Source organism: Oenanthe melanoleuca, chromosome 26 (assembly GCF_029582105.1).
Source record: "Oenanthe melanoleuca isolate GR-GAL-2019-014 chromosome 26, OMel1.0, whole genome shotgun sequence".
Lineage (NCBI taxonomy): Eukaryota > Metazoa > Chordata > Aves > Passeriformes > Muscicapidae > Oenanthe > Oenanthe melanoleuca.
This window is the reverse complement of record NC_079359.1, coordinates 4,672,385-4,688,856: the sequence shown is the minus strand read 5'-3', so window position 1 is coordinate 4,688,856 and position 16,472 is coordinate 4,672,385. Positions and strand designations below refer to the sequence as shown.

General features: G+C 50.1%; 2 protein-coding genes across 3 annotated transcripts in view; both read right to left on the bottom strand.

The window, feature by feature from the left end:
* The window catches only part of CACNA1S (calcium voltage-gated channel subunit alpha1 S), a 39,783-nt gene extending 30,984 nt beyond the window's left edge, over positions 1 to 8,799 (bottom strand). The window contains exons 1-6 of one of the 2 annotated variants that reach the window (XM_056511196.1): positions 8,502 to 8,799; positions 5,377 to 5,482; positions 3,340 to 3,479; positions 2,304 to 2,437; positions 1,374 to 1,526; positions 984 to 1,189 (exon numbers count right to left, since the gene is read on the bottom strand). In XM_056511196.1, the coding sequence (XP_056367171.1) occupies positions 984 to 1,189; positions 1,374 to 1,526; positions 2,304 to 2,437; positions 3,340 to 3,479; positions 5,377 to 5,482; positions 8,502 to 8,662 (900 nt within the window). In that variant the 5' untranslated portion in view covers positions 8,663 to 8,799. The remainder of the gene's footprint in view (positions 1 to 983; positions 1,190 to 1,373; positions 1,527 to 2,303; positions 2,438 to 3,339; positions 3,480 to 5,376; positions 5,483 to 8,501) is intronic. The other variant, XM_056511197.1, reaches the window with a different exon arrangement.
* Positions 8,800 to 11,813: 3,014 nt separating this feature from the next.
* Positions 11,814 to 14,159, bottom strand: LYZ (lysozyme). Its single transcript, XM_056511283.1, has 4 exons — positions 13,900 to 14,159; positions 13,431 to 13,589; positions 13,126 to 13,204; positions 11,814 to 12,710 (listed from the first exon to the last, which is right to left on the bottom strand). Exons 1-4 carry the CDS (start codon positions 14,051 to 14,053, stop codon positions 12,650 to 12,652), a joined length of 453 nt encoding a protein of 150 aa, XP_056367258.1. The 5' UTR covers positions 14,054 to 14,159; the 3' UTR covers positions 11,814 to 12,649.
* Between the last annotated feature and the right edge of the window lie 2,313 nt (positions 14,160 to 16,472).

Genomic DNA, 16,472 nt, shown 5'->3' with positions numbered 1-16,472 from the left:
GGAAAGACTGAGCCCTGTAATGGGGGCATTCCCTGCACCAAGCTGGGCACAAAGTGCTGCAGCCTACCTGACACCTTAGGATTTTAGCTTTTATAATTTTTATATATTTGTAATCCTGCAATTCTTTAGTGTACAGCTCTAAACTGCACGTACATATACTCCATATACACACATATCCAGTGTGAGCTGCTGCTCTCCCATTTTGGGCAGACACAACAATTCCTCTCTGGGCTGGGAATCAAGGACACCTCTCTGCCTCAGGCCTTGAGAGATGTAAACAAAAGTGAGTTGGGGGAGAGCAAACTTGGGATAAATTACTTCATTACCTGAAGCTGTAGTTGGAAGATTAACCCACAATATGCAAATAGACTGAGAGGAATGTCAAGTTTGTCTTTACAAATGAGCTGTGGATCTGCTGGTAGATAAGACTAGTGTTGAGAGTTAAAGAAACAACGGGATTGATTCCACTGATTGATGAATTGAAAATATATTTGCCTTTATAAACAAACTGTAGGTTTGCTGATAAATGAAATTGGATATTGGAAAATGAAAGAAGCAGTGGGGGAAAACTATGAATTCTATAAGAATTAAAAATTAAAAGGGAGGGTTGTACATTAGAGGGGAATCTCAGGTATCAGGTGTTTCTGGGAAGTCTGGACCTCTCAAGTACCTCAGCCCATGGGGAAAGAGAGATGGAAATACAGCTGGGAAAATAGGATAAAAAGGAGGCTGCATCCTCCAAAAATTTGAATGTCCCATGACCTCTGCCTTTATTCAAATAAAGGACTAAAAGGACTCCTCTGTCACCTTTTTGGACATAAACCTCTGGTGTTTGTGGATTAATTCTCCTGACAGAACCAAACTTATAAAAGCGTGACAACCTGTGACCCATTCGGGCGTAGCCCTGGGGAGTTTTGCCTAAGGCCCTTGATGAACAGAGCTGCTTTTTGTTTTGTTACTGCTGTGTGGCCCGCGCTCCATACCCAGTAGAGGACCTCGGTCCAGCCCTCCATGGTGATGCACTGGTAGACGGTGAGCATGGCGAAGCCGAAGTTGTCGAAGTGCGTGATGCCGTGGTTGGGGCCGGGCCAGCCGCCGCGGCACTCGCTGCCGTTGATGCTGCACTGCCGCCCGTGCCCTGCGCTGGTGCACGGCGCCGGCTTCTCCGAGCCCACCGTGGCAATCACATCTGGGGGCAAAGCCACGCTCTGAGCAGCGGCCAAAGGCAGCAGCCCGCACCTCCTCCCGCTCCGATTCACCCCCGCGCCCAGCTGGGCGCTGTCCCAAACATCCCTCATCCTGCCACGCTCTCTGCTGAACACCTCTCTCACAGCAGCCACACAGACAGCTCTGCTGCATCCCCACAGCTCCACCTGTCCCCACGTAGTAGCAGGTCTTGTGCATCCTGCCCTTGAAGAGCTCCTGCCCCACGATGGCGTAGATGATGATCATGAACAGCACCAGCAGGGCGATGTGCAGCAGGGGCACCATGGCCTTGATGATGGAGTTCAGGACGACCTGAAGGCCTGCACGAAGGTGAAGGGAGAGCAGGTCAGCCACTTCCTAAACAGCTCTGGGTGCACCTTGTATCCCTGCCAGCCCACCAACAAGCAGCCTTTGAAACGCCCCTTGCCAAGGGAAGAGGTGGCACTGAAATCTCTGAAGCAGGAAATCCTTTCCTCTACCCTCCATGCACACCAGAGCCAGGCAGTGCTGAAGGCTGCTTCATGCCCCTCCCTTTGTTCTGGTGCTCTCATGCTGGCTGTATTCACAAGAGTTACAGAAGAAGGAGATCCCTGCTCTGAGGAACCAGAGTGAGATCCTGGCCCCTTCACACTGGCCACCCAAAGGTCCAGCCAGAGCCCTGGGGGCAGCCAGCTGTGTGCCAACCTGCAGATCCCCAGGGCTGACACCCACCAGCTGGAGGAACAAGCAAGAACCCAGGAAAAGAACAAGCAGGAAAAGATCCTGGGGCATCCTCTGGGAGCCCTGTGGGGCCAGTGCCACTCCATCTCCTTATCCCCACACACACCTGGGCTTCCCCTTGCAGGGCTCAGCCACATCCCAAGCCCTGTCCCAGAGGGAAGCCCCATCCCCACTGTCCCCATCTCCTGCTCCCCTTGCTCAGCCTGCCCCAGCTCTGCTTTGCCTCTTTAACCTCTCCCTGAGATAGCTGCACCCACCAAAGCCTGCTGTGCCCTCCTCTACACTCACTCCATGGCTGGGCTTGATCCAGCAACAAGAACCCCACCCTGGGCAGCCCCAGCTGCGTCCCCCAGCCCCGCAGAGGCTGCAGCACGCACTCGGCACTCCGGACACCAGGCGCAGCGGGCGCAGCACGCGGAACGCTCGCAGCGCCTTCACGTCAAAGCCGCCCTTGCCCCCCGACGGTCCTGCCTGCTTGACATTGACCTGCTCCAGGGTCATGGTGATGAGCCTGAAAGAGCCAGGGCACAGGGGAAGAGGGAGGGAAAAAAGGGAAGAGAAAAAGGGAAGAAAAGGGGAGGAAGGAAGGGAAGAAGAAAAGGGAAGAAAAGGGGAGGAAGGAAGGGAAGAAGAAAAGGGAAGAAAAGGGGAGGAAGGAAGGGAAGAAGAAAAGGGAAGAAAAGGGGAGGAAGGAAGGGAAGAAGAAAAGGGAAGAAAAGGGGAGGAAGGAAGGGAAGAAGAAAAGGGAAGAAAAGGGGAGGAAGGAAGGGAAGAAGAAAAGGGAAGAAAAGGGGAGGGAGGGAAGGAGGGAAGGAGGGAAGGAGGGAAGGAGGGAAGGAAGGAAGGAAGGAAGGAAGGAAGGAAGGAAGGAAGGAAGGAAGGAAGGAAGGAAGGAAGGAAGGAAGGAAGGAAGGAAGGAAGGAAGGAAGGAAGGAAGGAAGGAAGGAAGGAAAAGGAAGAAGGAAGGAAGGAAAGAATGAAAGAAGGAAAAGGAAGAAGGGAAGAAGGAAAAGGAAAAGGGCATGAGAATGGAGAGCAAGAAATCTGAGCTAAGGATTCACAGCTCTGCAGGCAGAAAAGCGAGGTCAGGACTGCCAGCCATGCTCAGCCTCACCCAAGGGCAGCTCTTGGCTCAGCTCTACTGCTGACAGCCAGGGGCCTCCCACCCCATGTGCAAACCCACCCATGCCACCCCTTTCTCCAGGGCAAGGGGACCTACGAGGCGTGAAGGAAAGAAATAAGAGTTAGAGAGGATCCCAGTGGATGTCAGAGCAGAACAGGGTCCCGTGGGAGAAGCCATGAACTTAGTTGAGGAGCTGTCTGCAAACACACTGCAGTCAGAAGAGCTAGTCCTTGCCTGGCTGTGGAAGAGTGGCCCAAGCTGAGGGCAGCAGCCTTCCCAGCCTTCCTTACCCCAGGGTGACGATGGAGAAGTCGAGCACGTTCCAGCCGTTCCGCAGGTAGGCGTCCGTGTGGAAGAGGAAGCCGTAGGCAATGATCTTCAGCATGGCCTCGATGGCAAAGAAGATGAGGAAGGCATATTCGATCTTCTCCTGGGCATTGCAAAGGCAGGCAGGAGGGAATGCTTCATTAGAGCAGCCTGCCACCTGCCCTGCTGTCCCCACCAGTGACTGTCCCTGCTGCCACCCCGTCTGTGCCCGCACACCAGGCAGCATCTGGGGACACGGGCTGGCACGCTGAGCCACACGTGCCACTCTCTGGCCAGCAGCATGATCCCCTCAGCCCTTTAATGGCTCCTACCAGGACCCTCCCTGAGGCTTTGGCCCTGCCAGGACCCTCCCTGAGGCTTTGGTTCCTACAAACTGCTCCAGCAAAGCCACCTAAATGTGCCTGGCTCAGGGCACTGCTCCTCCCTGCTGCCCACCCTCTCATTCCCCCCCAGCCCTCCTGCACTGGCACCTCCTCATCCTCTCCAGCTGCTGGGAATGTCCTGGAGTCCCCACACAGTCACAAGCCAGCTCCACCATGGCTTCCCTTTGGCCTGGGATGATAAAGAAGCTCCCAGGGAATGGAGGCTTGGGCTCAAGACCCCCCTGTTAATGCCAGACATTTGCCAAGTGACCAGCTAGAAATGGGCTGGGGCTGGCTGGGCAGAGGTGCTGCAAACCCTCCCAGCCTGCAGCTGCAGGGCCAGGGCAGAGGATTTTTTTTTTTTTTTTTTTTTTTTTTTTATCAATTCTTCCTTCATGAATTCTCCACACAAAACCTGCTGCCTTTGATCTCAACCCAGAGATGGTTTCAACCCCTCTGAAAATCCATTTTGCAGTCGTTTCTTTGTAATACTGAACAAGTTTGGGCCACAGTGACATGTTTGATATGCACCAGCCAAACTATATTTAGCTGGTTTTCTCCATATTTTGCTGCCTAGTTGTTTTTCCTGCATATTTTGCTGTTTCTTCACACACTTAGCTGTTTTTCTGTATATTTCTTACTTTAAACCAATGTTTATAACAAGTACACAAAATAAGCCATTTTTAAGTATTTTTCTACAACTTGTTAAAACCCTTGAAAACCACTAAAACATAAATTATACTAAATCAAAATAAAAGAACTGAAAAAACAAAATACCAAAATTAAAAAACCCAAAATAAAAACAAACAGTGAAGTTTTAAACAACCACCAATCATCAGACCTAAAAAACTCGTACAAAATGCACAAACAACATAAAAGCACCAATCAAAAAATGTGTGATTGCATAAACAATAATCTTAAAATGTATAATTAAAACTAAAAAGTAAACAATGAGAGGAATGTCAGATTTGTCTTTACACACAAGCTGTGGATCTGCTGGTAGATAAAACCAGCACTAAGAGAGAAAAGAAGCAATGGGATGGATTCCACTGATTGATGAATGGAAAAGATATTTGGCTTTACAAACAAACTGTAGGTTTGCTGGTAAATGAAATTGGATATTGGAAGAGGAAAGAAGCAATAGGAGAAAACTATGAATTGTATAAGAATTAAAAATTAAAAGGGAGAGTTGTACATTAGAGGGGAATCTCAGTATCAGGTGTTTGGGAAGTCTGTGCCTCTCAAGTACCTCCGCCCATGGGGAAAGAGAGAGGGAAATGTGGATGGGAAATCAGGATAAAAGGAGGCTGCATCCTCCAAAAATTTGAGATATCCCAGGGGAATGCCCCATGGCCTCTCCTTTTATTGGAATAAAGCACAAAGGACTCCTCTGTCTCCTTTTTGGACATAAACCTGGATTAACTGGATTAATATTTAACATAAACCTTGGATTAATTTTTCCTGACAACAATAAATCAACTTCTGCATAACCACATTAATTTCCTGTCCCAAAATCCTGTTTCTCCTGGACCTCTTCCCACCCCTTTGGGCCAGCAGTGCCTGACTGCAGCCCTGGGGCAGCCCCTGCCCTGCAGCTGGGGCACAGCTGGGGGCAGGAAGGGCTCAGCTGCTCCTCACCAGGCTGGAGTTGGCAATGTTGGTGTCATCCTCAGGCATGGGCAGGTAGATGGCCAGAGCAACACAGTTGGCAAAGATGGTGAGGAGGATGATGATCTCGAAGGGCCTGAGAGGAAGTGTTAAGGAGAGCAGGCAGGGAAGAAAAAGCAGGAAAAAGCCCAGCCCTGCCTGGGTGGTGAGGAGAGCCAACCCCACGGGGCACAGCACAGGGGTGTGTGAATGTGGATTCTGTCCCATCTGTTAACCCAGCTGGGGCAGTGCCCCTGATCTCCTGGCACACATTATCTGCTCATGGGCCATCTTTAAACCAGCTGGGCAATCATCTTTATCTCCCTCCAGGAGATATCTCCTGGCTGTATCCCAGCTGAAGGCTCCCAGGGGCAGGGGCTCCCCTGGCACAACATCCCCAGGTGTCCCTCCAGCCTTGGTGGCCCAGTACAGGCTGTGACTGTCCCCAGAGTGCCAGGGGCTGGCAGTGAACAGTGCTCAGCCTGTCCCACCCCCCTCAAGGTACAAACTGTGCTGTTTGTGCCCTGTGACACCTCAGAACAAAAGGGGTGACTTTGTCATTTCCCCATGGAGACCCTGGACAGGCACTTGGTCACCCCCAGGCTCCTGCTGCTGTCACTGCTTTGCTTGGGCACCGAAACCTCTTGGACAAACATCAGCTCTCCCCTTCCTGAAGCCTCCAAAGAGCTCAGACTGTGTCTCCAGAGCCTGATTTGCAGCCAGGCTCTCCCTGCAGGGATCCCCACTCTGTTTCCCCAGCATCCTCCCTCGAGGGCTGCCTTGGGCCCTGCTGGCCACAGCACTGTCCAGCCCAGGACTACAGAGCAAGGGGCACCTGGGGAGAATGCTATGCTGGGTGCTGCCAGGTGTGTCCTGGGCTCATCACAGCCTATCTTCCCTTTTCTGAACCTTCCTATCCATCAACCTGATGACACTTTAAAATCTGCAGTCAGCTGGAAAAGCTGCTCCCCTTTGTGTCCAGGTGATGAGGCAGAGCCCAGGGGCTGGAGGCTTCCCTGCCTGCTTGGGCAGGATGAGACAAGCCCTCCTTGAAGGGTGACCTCAGCTGGAGTTCCTGTAACTGGAGCTGGAAGCCACTTGCTGCCTGGGATTCTGCAAGTCTGGCACAGTTATGAGGGAGAAATGCAGTGGGACAGATTGAACCAAAAAACAGAGATGTAGATAACTGGGTCCAGGGTCTCTGCCTCCTGCCACTGTCACAGAGCCCCAGCATCCTCCTCATCTCCTTGTCCTGCAATCTAACTTCTTTCTGTCCAGCATTCTCCCCACACACAGCATCCAATGGTCCCACAGCAGGAATTACAAATCTCTCTGTCCTGCAGCTCTGTGGTCCTCCAGAATCCTCACCCACCTTCCTTGAAGGTCTCCAGGCTCCAGAATGACCTGAAACACCAGGGTGGTGTCACAAAGCCAGACATGTCCCAACACCTACCAGACTGCTGGGCTGTCTAGCACACAACACCCAGTAAGCTGCAGAACATTCAGATTTCCTTGTCCTAATGAACATATTTTTTGAGATGTGAGCAAATTTCAGCACAAAACACCCTCTGCCTCAAGCCAGCCTTTCAGCCACTCTGAGCTGAGCTGAGTGATGGTCCCTTACCCTTCAAAAAGCCCCTGGCCCACTGCTGTCCCCCAGAGAGGAGGGTCACAGCTAATCCCCCCTTGGCAGCCTGCGTGTCCCTCAGGCCATAATAACCCACAGGAACTGGAACGACCCGACCCTGTCGCTCACACTCCTGATCCCTGAGTGAGGGCAGCCAGGTGCATCTGGTATAAATACAGAGAGCCCCAGGGGAAACCTGATTCCCTGGATCGTTTGTCCTGCCCAGGTCAGAGCCACCTGCACTCGCCACCTCCCTGTGGCACCCACTTGTCCCAGAGCACTGATGAAGGGAAGACCCTCCCTGTGCCAGCAGGAAAATTGTGTTTGAGCACTCTGCAAGATGTAAATCCTGTTTCCAGCTCTTCCTGTGCATGCACACAGGTTTCCTCCTTACTCAGTGCCCGTTTAAGACACAGGCACAGCTCCCTTCTGTGTGCCCATAAAACCATCGTTTCTCTTGCCAGACACACAGAAAATGAGAACTCCCTGATTTTGGCTCTGCTCCCATCCCTGGAGGACAGAGAGTCCCCTTGCAGAAAGGGAATGAGGTCCCTCGTGCCTGCCAGCAGCTCCCTGTGGGACAAAGCAGCATCTCTGGGCATGGGTTTGGTATCCCCACAGCAGCACAGCCAGCCAAGGTGACCAGAGAGCAAAGCCTGGCCCAGGTGGGATCATCCTGCCAAGGCCAGGAACACACAGGCAAGAAACTGAAAAGAGAAAAGTTGTGGTGGAAGAACTCGATTCTGTTCCCCAGTCCATTGTTTTTGCTGAAATCAAAGTGGAATATTTCATCTCTTACTCTCTTCCTTTACATAAATTATAGGTGAACAAAGTGATAGTTCCTGGATGCCTGGCAGGAACACAACATTTTGGTATTTCTGAGCTACAGTGCCCCAGTGAAAAGGTCAAAACACCCGAACTACAACACTAAGCCAAAGGCACAAAGAAAGACTATTCACTGAACAGTACCACCCACAAAAAGCCTTCACCTGTGACAGCAGAACCAGGCAGGGCTGGGTCAGGGAGCTGAGGGGACAATGGTGCCAGCAAGGATTTGGGGGAGGCCCCCAGCAGGCAGAGAACAGCTGTGGGTCAGGCAAAGGGTGGCACACACAAAGAGCCATCCCAAGCAACTCACCACGGCCTTGCTGCCCCCCAAACCTCTGTCTCCAGAGTGTCACACTGTCCCCAGCCTGACCCCATCCCCACACCCCAGATGGGCACTGTGCCCCCTCTCAACAGGCTGTCCCCATTTCTCCCCAGCACACAACACACAAGACATTCACTCCCACCATGAATGTCCCCTGCCTGTCCCTGTCCCACCCAGGCCCCATGGCCTGTCCCACTGCTCATCCCCATTCAGCTCAGCCACTGCCCGTGCACCCTGCAGGGCTCCCAGTGCCTCTGTGCCTGTACAGCCTGGCACAGGCTGGCAGCTCTGGTGCCCACACACACACACACACACACCCCCAGCCCCTCCAGAGGATACTTCCACTCCACGATGCTGATGCACGCCTTCCTCAGGGGGTTCTCCAGGGTCAGGCAGAACAGAGCCCTGGGGGGACGAGGAGCTACAGGTGGCACCGGCTTCTTGGACTTCTCCTTCTGCTGCCTCTTCTTCACGTCCCCCTGGGGGGAAGTGGGCTCCATGGTGTTGCTCCCGAGCTCTCTTGCCCTCCTGCCCGCGGTGGAGCCCCCCTTCCCCGGGTCCCAGCCAGCTGGAGCCCCTCCGGGTCTGCCTGCTGCAGGGGAGTGGGGGCTGGAGCCTGCACTCGCATGCACAAACGCACAAAGCACCAGTTTAAATTTAGATCCCCCTGACTCTGGGTGCTGTCCCAGCTCCTGAGGCAGCAGAAGGGCCCCTGCAGCTGTTCCCTCTTCACCCAGCACATGGGGAGCCGGGCGAGTGCCTGGCGTGCCGCTGGCTGGGCTGGGGGTGGGACAGGCTGCCCGGGCTGGCCACGGTGTCCACGGAGCAGGGCCTGAGCCAGGCCAGGCTGGGCCCCGCTCCTGCACTGCAGGGGAAGCAGCCAGGCTGCCCAGGACACCTGCACTGCCTGAATCACATCGCTCTGGGGGGGATGGAGAAGCCAGCTCTGGCCAGTTCCCAAGGACTGTTCCCCCTCTCCATCCCCACCAGCCCTGCAGCACACACTGCACGGCTGCAGCACACAGGGCACACCTGCAGCACACCCTGTACAGCTGCAGCACACACTGCACGGCTGCAGCACACCCTGCACAGCTGCAGCACACCCTGCACAGCTGCAGCACACAGGGCACACCTGCAGCACACAGGGCACACCTGCAGCACACCCTGTACAGCTGCAGCACACACTGCACGGCTGCAGCACACCCTGCACAGCTGCAGCACACCCTGCACGGCTGCAGCACACAGGGCACAGCTGCAGCACACCCTGCACAGCTGCAGCACACCCTGCACAGCTGCAGCACACCCTGCACACCTGCAGCACACAAGGAGGCGCTCCCTGCCCGCCGGGCAGCCAGAGGCTCCATCCCGCTGCCATCTCCTCACAGCCGCTCTCTGTTCCTCTCCTCTCCTCTCCCTCTCCCTCTCCCTCTCCCTCTCCCTCTCCCTCTCCTCTCCCTCTCCTCTCCTCTCCTCTCCTCTCCTCTCCTCTCCTCTCCTCTCCTCTCCTCTCCTCTCCTCTCCTCTCCCTCTCCTCTCCCTCTCCCTCTCCCTCTCCCTCTCCCTCTCCCTCTCCCTCTCCCTCTCCCTCTCCCTCTCCTCTCCCTCTCCTCTCCTCTCCTCTCCTCTCCTCTCCTCTCCATCACCGCCGGGCGCTGCCTCGGGAAGGGTCCCAAATGGACACGGGCACATTTTAACGGTGACTTAATAACAGACTCGTGATAAATCATTCATAGCATAATCAATTCACGCACTTTCACAGATGTGCACATCTGTACGGATCTGTGCAGAGGAGTCTGCCAAGAATTCCTCAGGTTCAGGGAAATGTGTCACATCCCTCAGCGATTCTCAAGGTGGGGGTTGCACCTTGAGGAGTGTTGGGAGGGGGGATTAATAAGGGAACCAAAGAATGAAAACCAAATTAGCATTGAAGGCAAAGGGATCATTAACCAATAGGAGACTGAAGACAAAGAATTGTGTCATTTAAGACCAATGAACGGGAATTTCTTTGTATGCAGAAATCCGTGAAAAGTCTGGTGAAGAGGCACGTGTGATGGAGTGAATGTCACTGCACAACCTGGGCATGTGTGCATGAAATAATTTCTGTTGCACATCCTATCCGAATAAATAATGCCTAAATTTTCTTTCCTATCACACCTTTCCCATGAATTCCAAGTTTCCATCCTGGCCATGAGCCAGGCTGGGAACAATGGCAGCATTCTGCTCAGGTTAGAGCTCAGGTGAATGATTAACCAAGGCTGACAGGGATAACTCTTTGTTCTCCGCCTCGGCTGGTCACAGAAGACTCGCGTTACACTCAGAATCATTCTCACCTTTACCATGCTCCAGGTACAGCCAGAGACACTTTACCACCCAGCTGGTGCAGTCAAGGTGATGCTTTAAGAACCTTTGACACAACACACATTTTGGAGATGATATCAGAATAGGAGGTAGTGTCAAAGCTGGTCTTCATTGGAGCCCTCCAGGAGCAGCTGTGGAAAAATGTCCACAAAAGCCCACGGGGTGAACACAGCTTTAGCAAATTAGCATTATTGACTAGAGTTTAGCAAATTTGAATAATTAACTAGCATTCCCAATTAGAAGCACAGGTGATGAGGTAATTCCCTCTTCTGGTTCAAACCTGTGATGGGTTGATGCTGGCTAAATGCCAACAGCACCAAACCAGAAACAGAGACCCAATCCCAGCCAGAACCAGGGACCCAGTGACAGCCAGAACCACAGACCAGTGACCCAGAACCACAGACCAGTGATCCAGAACCACAGACCAGTGCCACAGAACCACAGACCCAGTGCCACAGAACCACAGACCAGTGATCCAGAACCACAGACCAGTGACCCAGTACCACAGACCCAGTGACAGCCAGAACCACAGACCAGTGATCCAGAACCACAGACCCAGTTACAACCAGAACCAGGAACCCAGTGCCACAGAACCACAGACCCAGTGACAGCCAGAACCACAGACCAGTGACCCAGACTCAGTCCCAGTGCCCCAGAACAAGTCCCAGTGCCCCAGTGCCCCAAACCCAGTCCCAGTCCAGTCCCAGGACAGGTTTCTGCAGGCAGCTGCTGCAGGAAGCCAGGAGATGCTCCCTGTGGGAAGGGAAATGGGGCTGGGTCCCCTTCCCAGCCCAGTTTTGTGAGCAGAGTCTGGCCCCTGATAAGGAGAAGCAGCTCGGGACCAAACTCCCCAGAGCAGGAAATCCAGTGGGGGCAGCAGCCCAGCACCAAACCCATCGTGAGAGAGCAAGAGCTGAGCTGCACCCCTGGTTCCCCCGTGGAATCTCACAGATATCCCTGTCCTCCCCAGAGAAACCCCCCAGCTGAGGGACTGGAGGGAACTGCACCCTTCCCTCTTCACTTTCTCCACATCCTTTGGCTCTTTTGAATATTTGTGTCTCAGTTTGAGACCTCAAGACAATCCGTGTTCCCATCTCTTAGAAAACAAATGGGAGAAAAATTCCACGAGAGAAAGAAAAAATAAAAAAGGAAAAATCCTAACCTCCAACGCTGGGGAAGAGGGACTTGTGGCAAGGCTTACAGCTTTTTTTTTTTATTTATTTTTTTAAGATGCAGCCATCTAAACAAACCCCCTTTAATGGTTGGTTTATACATTCACACAAGACACCAGAGTTTAAGCATCCTTTTATTGCAGAAGCACCAAAGAAGTCACTGCTCCCCTAGCAGCAGCAGGAAGCACATGAAGAATCCAACGTGTTTTTACAGAGTTATCACCTTGCATTCATGCACTGTTTCTGAATTCAGCTTTGGAAAAAGGACTTGTAAACTAAACAGCAAAACATTTCCCTTTCCAACCTATAGTTTCATCACAGAGATGCTGCCTGCTGTGTTTGCTTGGCTTCCTAAAAGAATAATTATTCACTCAGGCCAGATGCCCAATGTCTTGGTGCCCTATCCCTCATACCAGCCAGGAGCAGATGCTCAGATAAATTTAGGAGCAATGTCATGTTCCAGCATCTTTATCTCTCTCTGTCCCCACCTCCATCAATGTCCCAGTCATAAAGCAACATAATTCTGCACATCTTACCCAGTGTTCATTAAATTTTTGTGTTTTCTCACTACAGACACTCCAGTAAGGATTGGCAAAAAAATAAAGGGGAGGAAGAAGAGGATGAAAGGAGGGGTGAAGGAGAACAGAGAAAAATACCAAAAGAGAGAGAATCCCTAAATATTGCTAAACCCTGTTAGTCAGGGCAACAAAATCATGCAAGTAAATAAAGGCTAAAACTCCACCTGTAGGGCCTGTTGCTAAGCCTTGTTTTTATTAAGTTAAGCTACAAGCTGTGAGTTCTCTGTTTGCATTGCAGCAGTAGCCACTAAAACCACTGTGTGTTAATAATATACTGCTTTTAATTCCCACACCCAGCCCTTTCCCTGGCCTCCTCTCCCAAGGTGTCATTCTCCATCTCTGGTGATCCTGAGGAAATGATCAACACCTGTGGAGCCATTTAGCAACCTCTGACATAGGAACTCAGGTCTCTGCCCCGGCAATGGTTTTTCCAGCCATTCCTGAAAAAACATATACATTATGTAATTTGAGGAGTAAGATTGTGGTTTAATTGGTTATGAAAACAGACTTGGTTAATCTTTGAGAGTCTTGGGTGAAGACTCTCAAAGATCCCTCTGAAAAGAATGAGTAAATGAAAATTATTATTAATCAATCATAATATTGTAATTATCAATCTAAGCAAGCTGGGGGAAGGGGAAGATTAAAAAAAGGAGAGCTCTGGGAGAGGAGGGGAATTTAGGGAATTGGAGCAGGTGTAAGACAGGATTCCTATCTTCTCCTTTCAGCTTTAGGAGAAGGACTGTGCTAAACTCCACCAAATCCAAATTCCCATCCATTGATCCCCCTGCCTCCCTCAGTCAACAGCAAGACCTTTTATTTCCTCTGCCCACTCTTCCCCAGTGCAAACATCCTCACCAGGGACTGAGGCCATGAGCCTCCCGAGCAATCTTCTTGGCACACCGAATATCATCCTCAATGTTATCATCCCGCAGCTCTGGAGAGAGAGGAAAAAATCACTGTGGAGGAAAGAGGGGCAGAGGAAGAGCAGGGATGGGCAGAAGGAAAGGTTTCCATCAGGAAGGAAGGGAGGTGGGACAGTGAGAAGATGGATGAACAGAATTTATTGAAATGCCCAGAGCAGATGCTAGGCAGGTGTCACAGACAGAGCTGCTTTCATGGAATGGACAAAGAAAAGTTTTCTGTTCTGTCCCAACACTTACTGGAGCAGCTGATGTGGCAGCCATTGGTGGCCCCAGCAGTCCTGCCATCATTGCACCAGTACTTGCTGTTGATCTGAAAGATTCCATAGTCCCTGCTTGGGCCGTTGTCATTGTATGCGCTCGTGTTATAATCACTCTCATGTTTCACCAGGCACATCCCTGCAGGAGAACAGACATCCCAGAGGAGAGCATGAAGGTATGCTGAGGGTAATGAAAGTATCCAGGGTGAATGAAGTGCTGGAGAAGTAATTAAACTGGTATCATAACCTTGAGAATTGCATGGGTAAATTCTTGGAAAGCTCTAGATGGGTATTTGTGTGAACTAGAGAAGGGAGCAAGGAAGGAGATGAGGAAGAGAATAGATGAAGTCAAAGAAATGGAGAGAGAGAATAGTACTGCTGGAAAATCAAAAAGAATTTGAGCATGACAAAGGTGGTACAGACAGAGAAGTGCAGCTCATTATACTCACAGTCAGCAACAGTTGTGCCCTCAAAGCCCTGAAAGCCATTCCTACGCAGGATCCTCACCATCTCACACCTGGAAATTATCTTTCCCTGGGTGCCTGGCAGAGCCAGGCCAAGGAGAGCAAGAAGGAAGCCAAGGAAGAGCATTGACCTTCCCATCTCGCAGTCCACAGCAAGATGTGCCAGAGCAACTGGAGCTGCTGCCTGCCAGGACTGCCAGCAGTGCCAGCCTTTTATTCCTGCTCCCAGGAGGAGGATCAGCTGGTTAAGCAAGCATAGCTGGGAAGTGTGGGCAGTCTTTACCGAAACAAGCCAATAAGGAAGTGGGCCAAACTCCAAAACAAATTCCTGGAAGGTGCCAGTAGCTCTTTCAGTGCTCCTCCAAAGCTGGGGCATTTGCCACAGACAATGCAGCAATCCTCAGCTGGATATCATCCCAAATGTCGTGGATCAAAGGCTGTAGTTCCCTTGTGTGAGTGTCATGATTTAATCCCAGAAGTCTGATAAGTCACTCAATCTTCTCCCACCCAAGTGAGATGGGAAATGTAAAAGTTAGAAAGCTTTTGGGTTGAGACTAATGGGGAAAGAAAAAGCCACACATGCAAGAAAAGGCAAAATAAAGAGGTAACACACTCCCTCCCATCAGCAGGAAGATGTTCAGCCACCTTCAGGAAACCAGGCTGCACCACACTAACAGTAGCTCAGGAAAACAAACACCATCACTCCAACATCCCCTCCCTCCTTCTTCCTTCAGGTTTGTACTTTGAGCAGTACAAATGATGGATGACACAAAGTATGTATGATCTGGGATGTGCTGTGGTCAGTGGGCATCACCTGTCTTGGCTGCATCCCCCATCATTATTCATAATAATATTCCCCAATTTAATAATCCCATTAAAAAGACTACAAGCTGCTCCTCTCACCCTCTCCAATTCCAGGCTGAGATAAAAATAATTTACTGGGAATGGCAATGAGTTAAGAATCAACCATGGCAAATGTCCTTGAATAGAACCTCCTGTGAAAGAGGTGAAGAAGGAACAGACAACTTTATGTTCTTAATTCATCTCTTTACTATCCCTTGTAAAATATTTATTGGCAATAAACTACATAAGATAGAAAGAAACCTGATTTATTATGTTTTGTTTACATGGACTGTATATTACTTGGAACCAATGAACATTGGTTTTATGGGTTCTGACTGTATAAAGTTTGTCAAAAATCTGACAAAAATAATGTCATGGAATGATTTTTCTCAATCAAGTAATGCTTTGATTCTCTAACACTCAAAATGTTGTTGGAGAATTTTTGGTTTTCCCACAGTTTCAATGATGACTGTGGTTTATTCTAGATAAGTTTTTATTGTTTCTGGGAAAAGGTTCTCCTCTACTAAGGCACTTTTCCAATGTATTGACTGAAGTTTGTTTAGTGTAAAATTTCAGTGTTTCCTTTACAATTGAGTAAATGGTTCTGAAATGAGTGACAGGCATTATAAAATTTGTAAATAACTGTGAAATATGTCTTTGTTATTTTATTTACCCTTGCATAGTCCAGAATTTGTTCCCAAGACCCACTTTGGATAGAAGGTTGGACTTTTTCAACAAAGTTTTGCACAACTTTGTGACTTGAGATTCAACTGTCAGATAAGATTTAAACTTGAAATCTTTTAGGAAATGAAAAAAAAAAAAAAAAAAAAAAAAAACAGAGGCTCACATTTCCAACAATAGCTTTCCTACATTTTTGAAGGAACAGTGGGAATTCTTTGGGGAAATGTGACACCTAAACAGCTTTTAGTTGCAGCAGGGTTCACTGCTCATTCTGTGCCTTGTTTTGAAGCCACTGCTGCTCCCATGTAGGATTGCTTTAGTTGTCTGATTCATAGAGAAGTGACAATTACACTTGTTAGAGCTTTTGCTGCCAGGGGCTTTCCCAGAATCTCAGAGCTGAAGATCAGCTGAGCAGAGTGAGGTACTTCCCTACATTGGTCATGTGGAAGAATATTTGTTCTAGCAGTTGATTTTTTTTTTTTTTTTTTTTAATAGGAGTACTAAAACTATTAGTACCTCACTTAGAAGTTCTGCCTTTTTAAATCTGAGACTCTGGGTTAAGGGAAAGAATGAAGCTAATGCCATAAATAAAATTATTAGCAGATGATAAATGGCCCACACCTGGTGAGCTAACACAAAGCTATTTCTCCAGAATGACAGGCCAGTGGAAACTGCACAATGCCCATTGTGTAAGAGGGAGAAAGGGAAATTCAGCAGCCTCAGTGTCCTGCCAGCTCAGCCAGGTCACCTGGAACATTGGGGTCTGTGGGCACCAGGGACCACCAGAGACACCCCCAGGACAGAAAAATACATTCATAAAGGGAAGGAGAAATACATTAATGATTTGGGGAAAATTATTATCATGTGTGTGTTTAGTCCAGGGCAATCAATGCATATGTATAAAAAATACAATATACAAACAGACACTTTCTGTACTCAGCATGCACAGCTTTGGGAGGAGTTATCTCCCTGTGAATCCAGAATGCTGCTTCTTAATGTTGCATTTGTGTTAAGGAGTTGTTTTATTTTTCTGA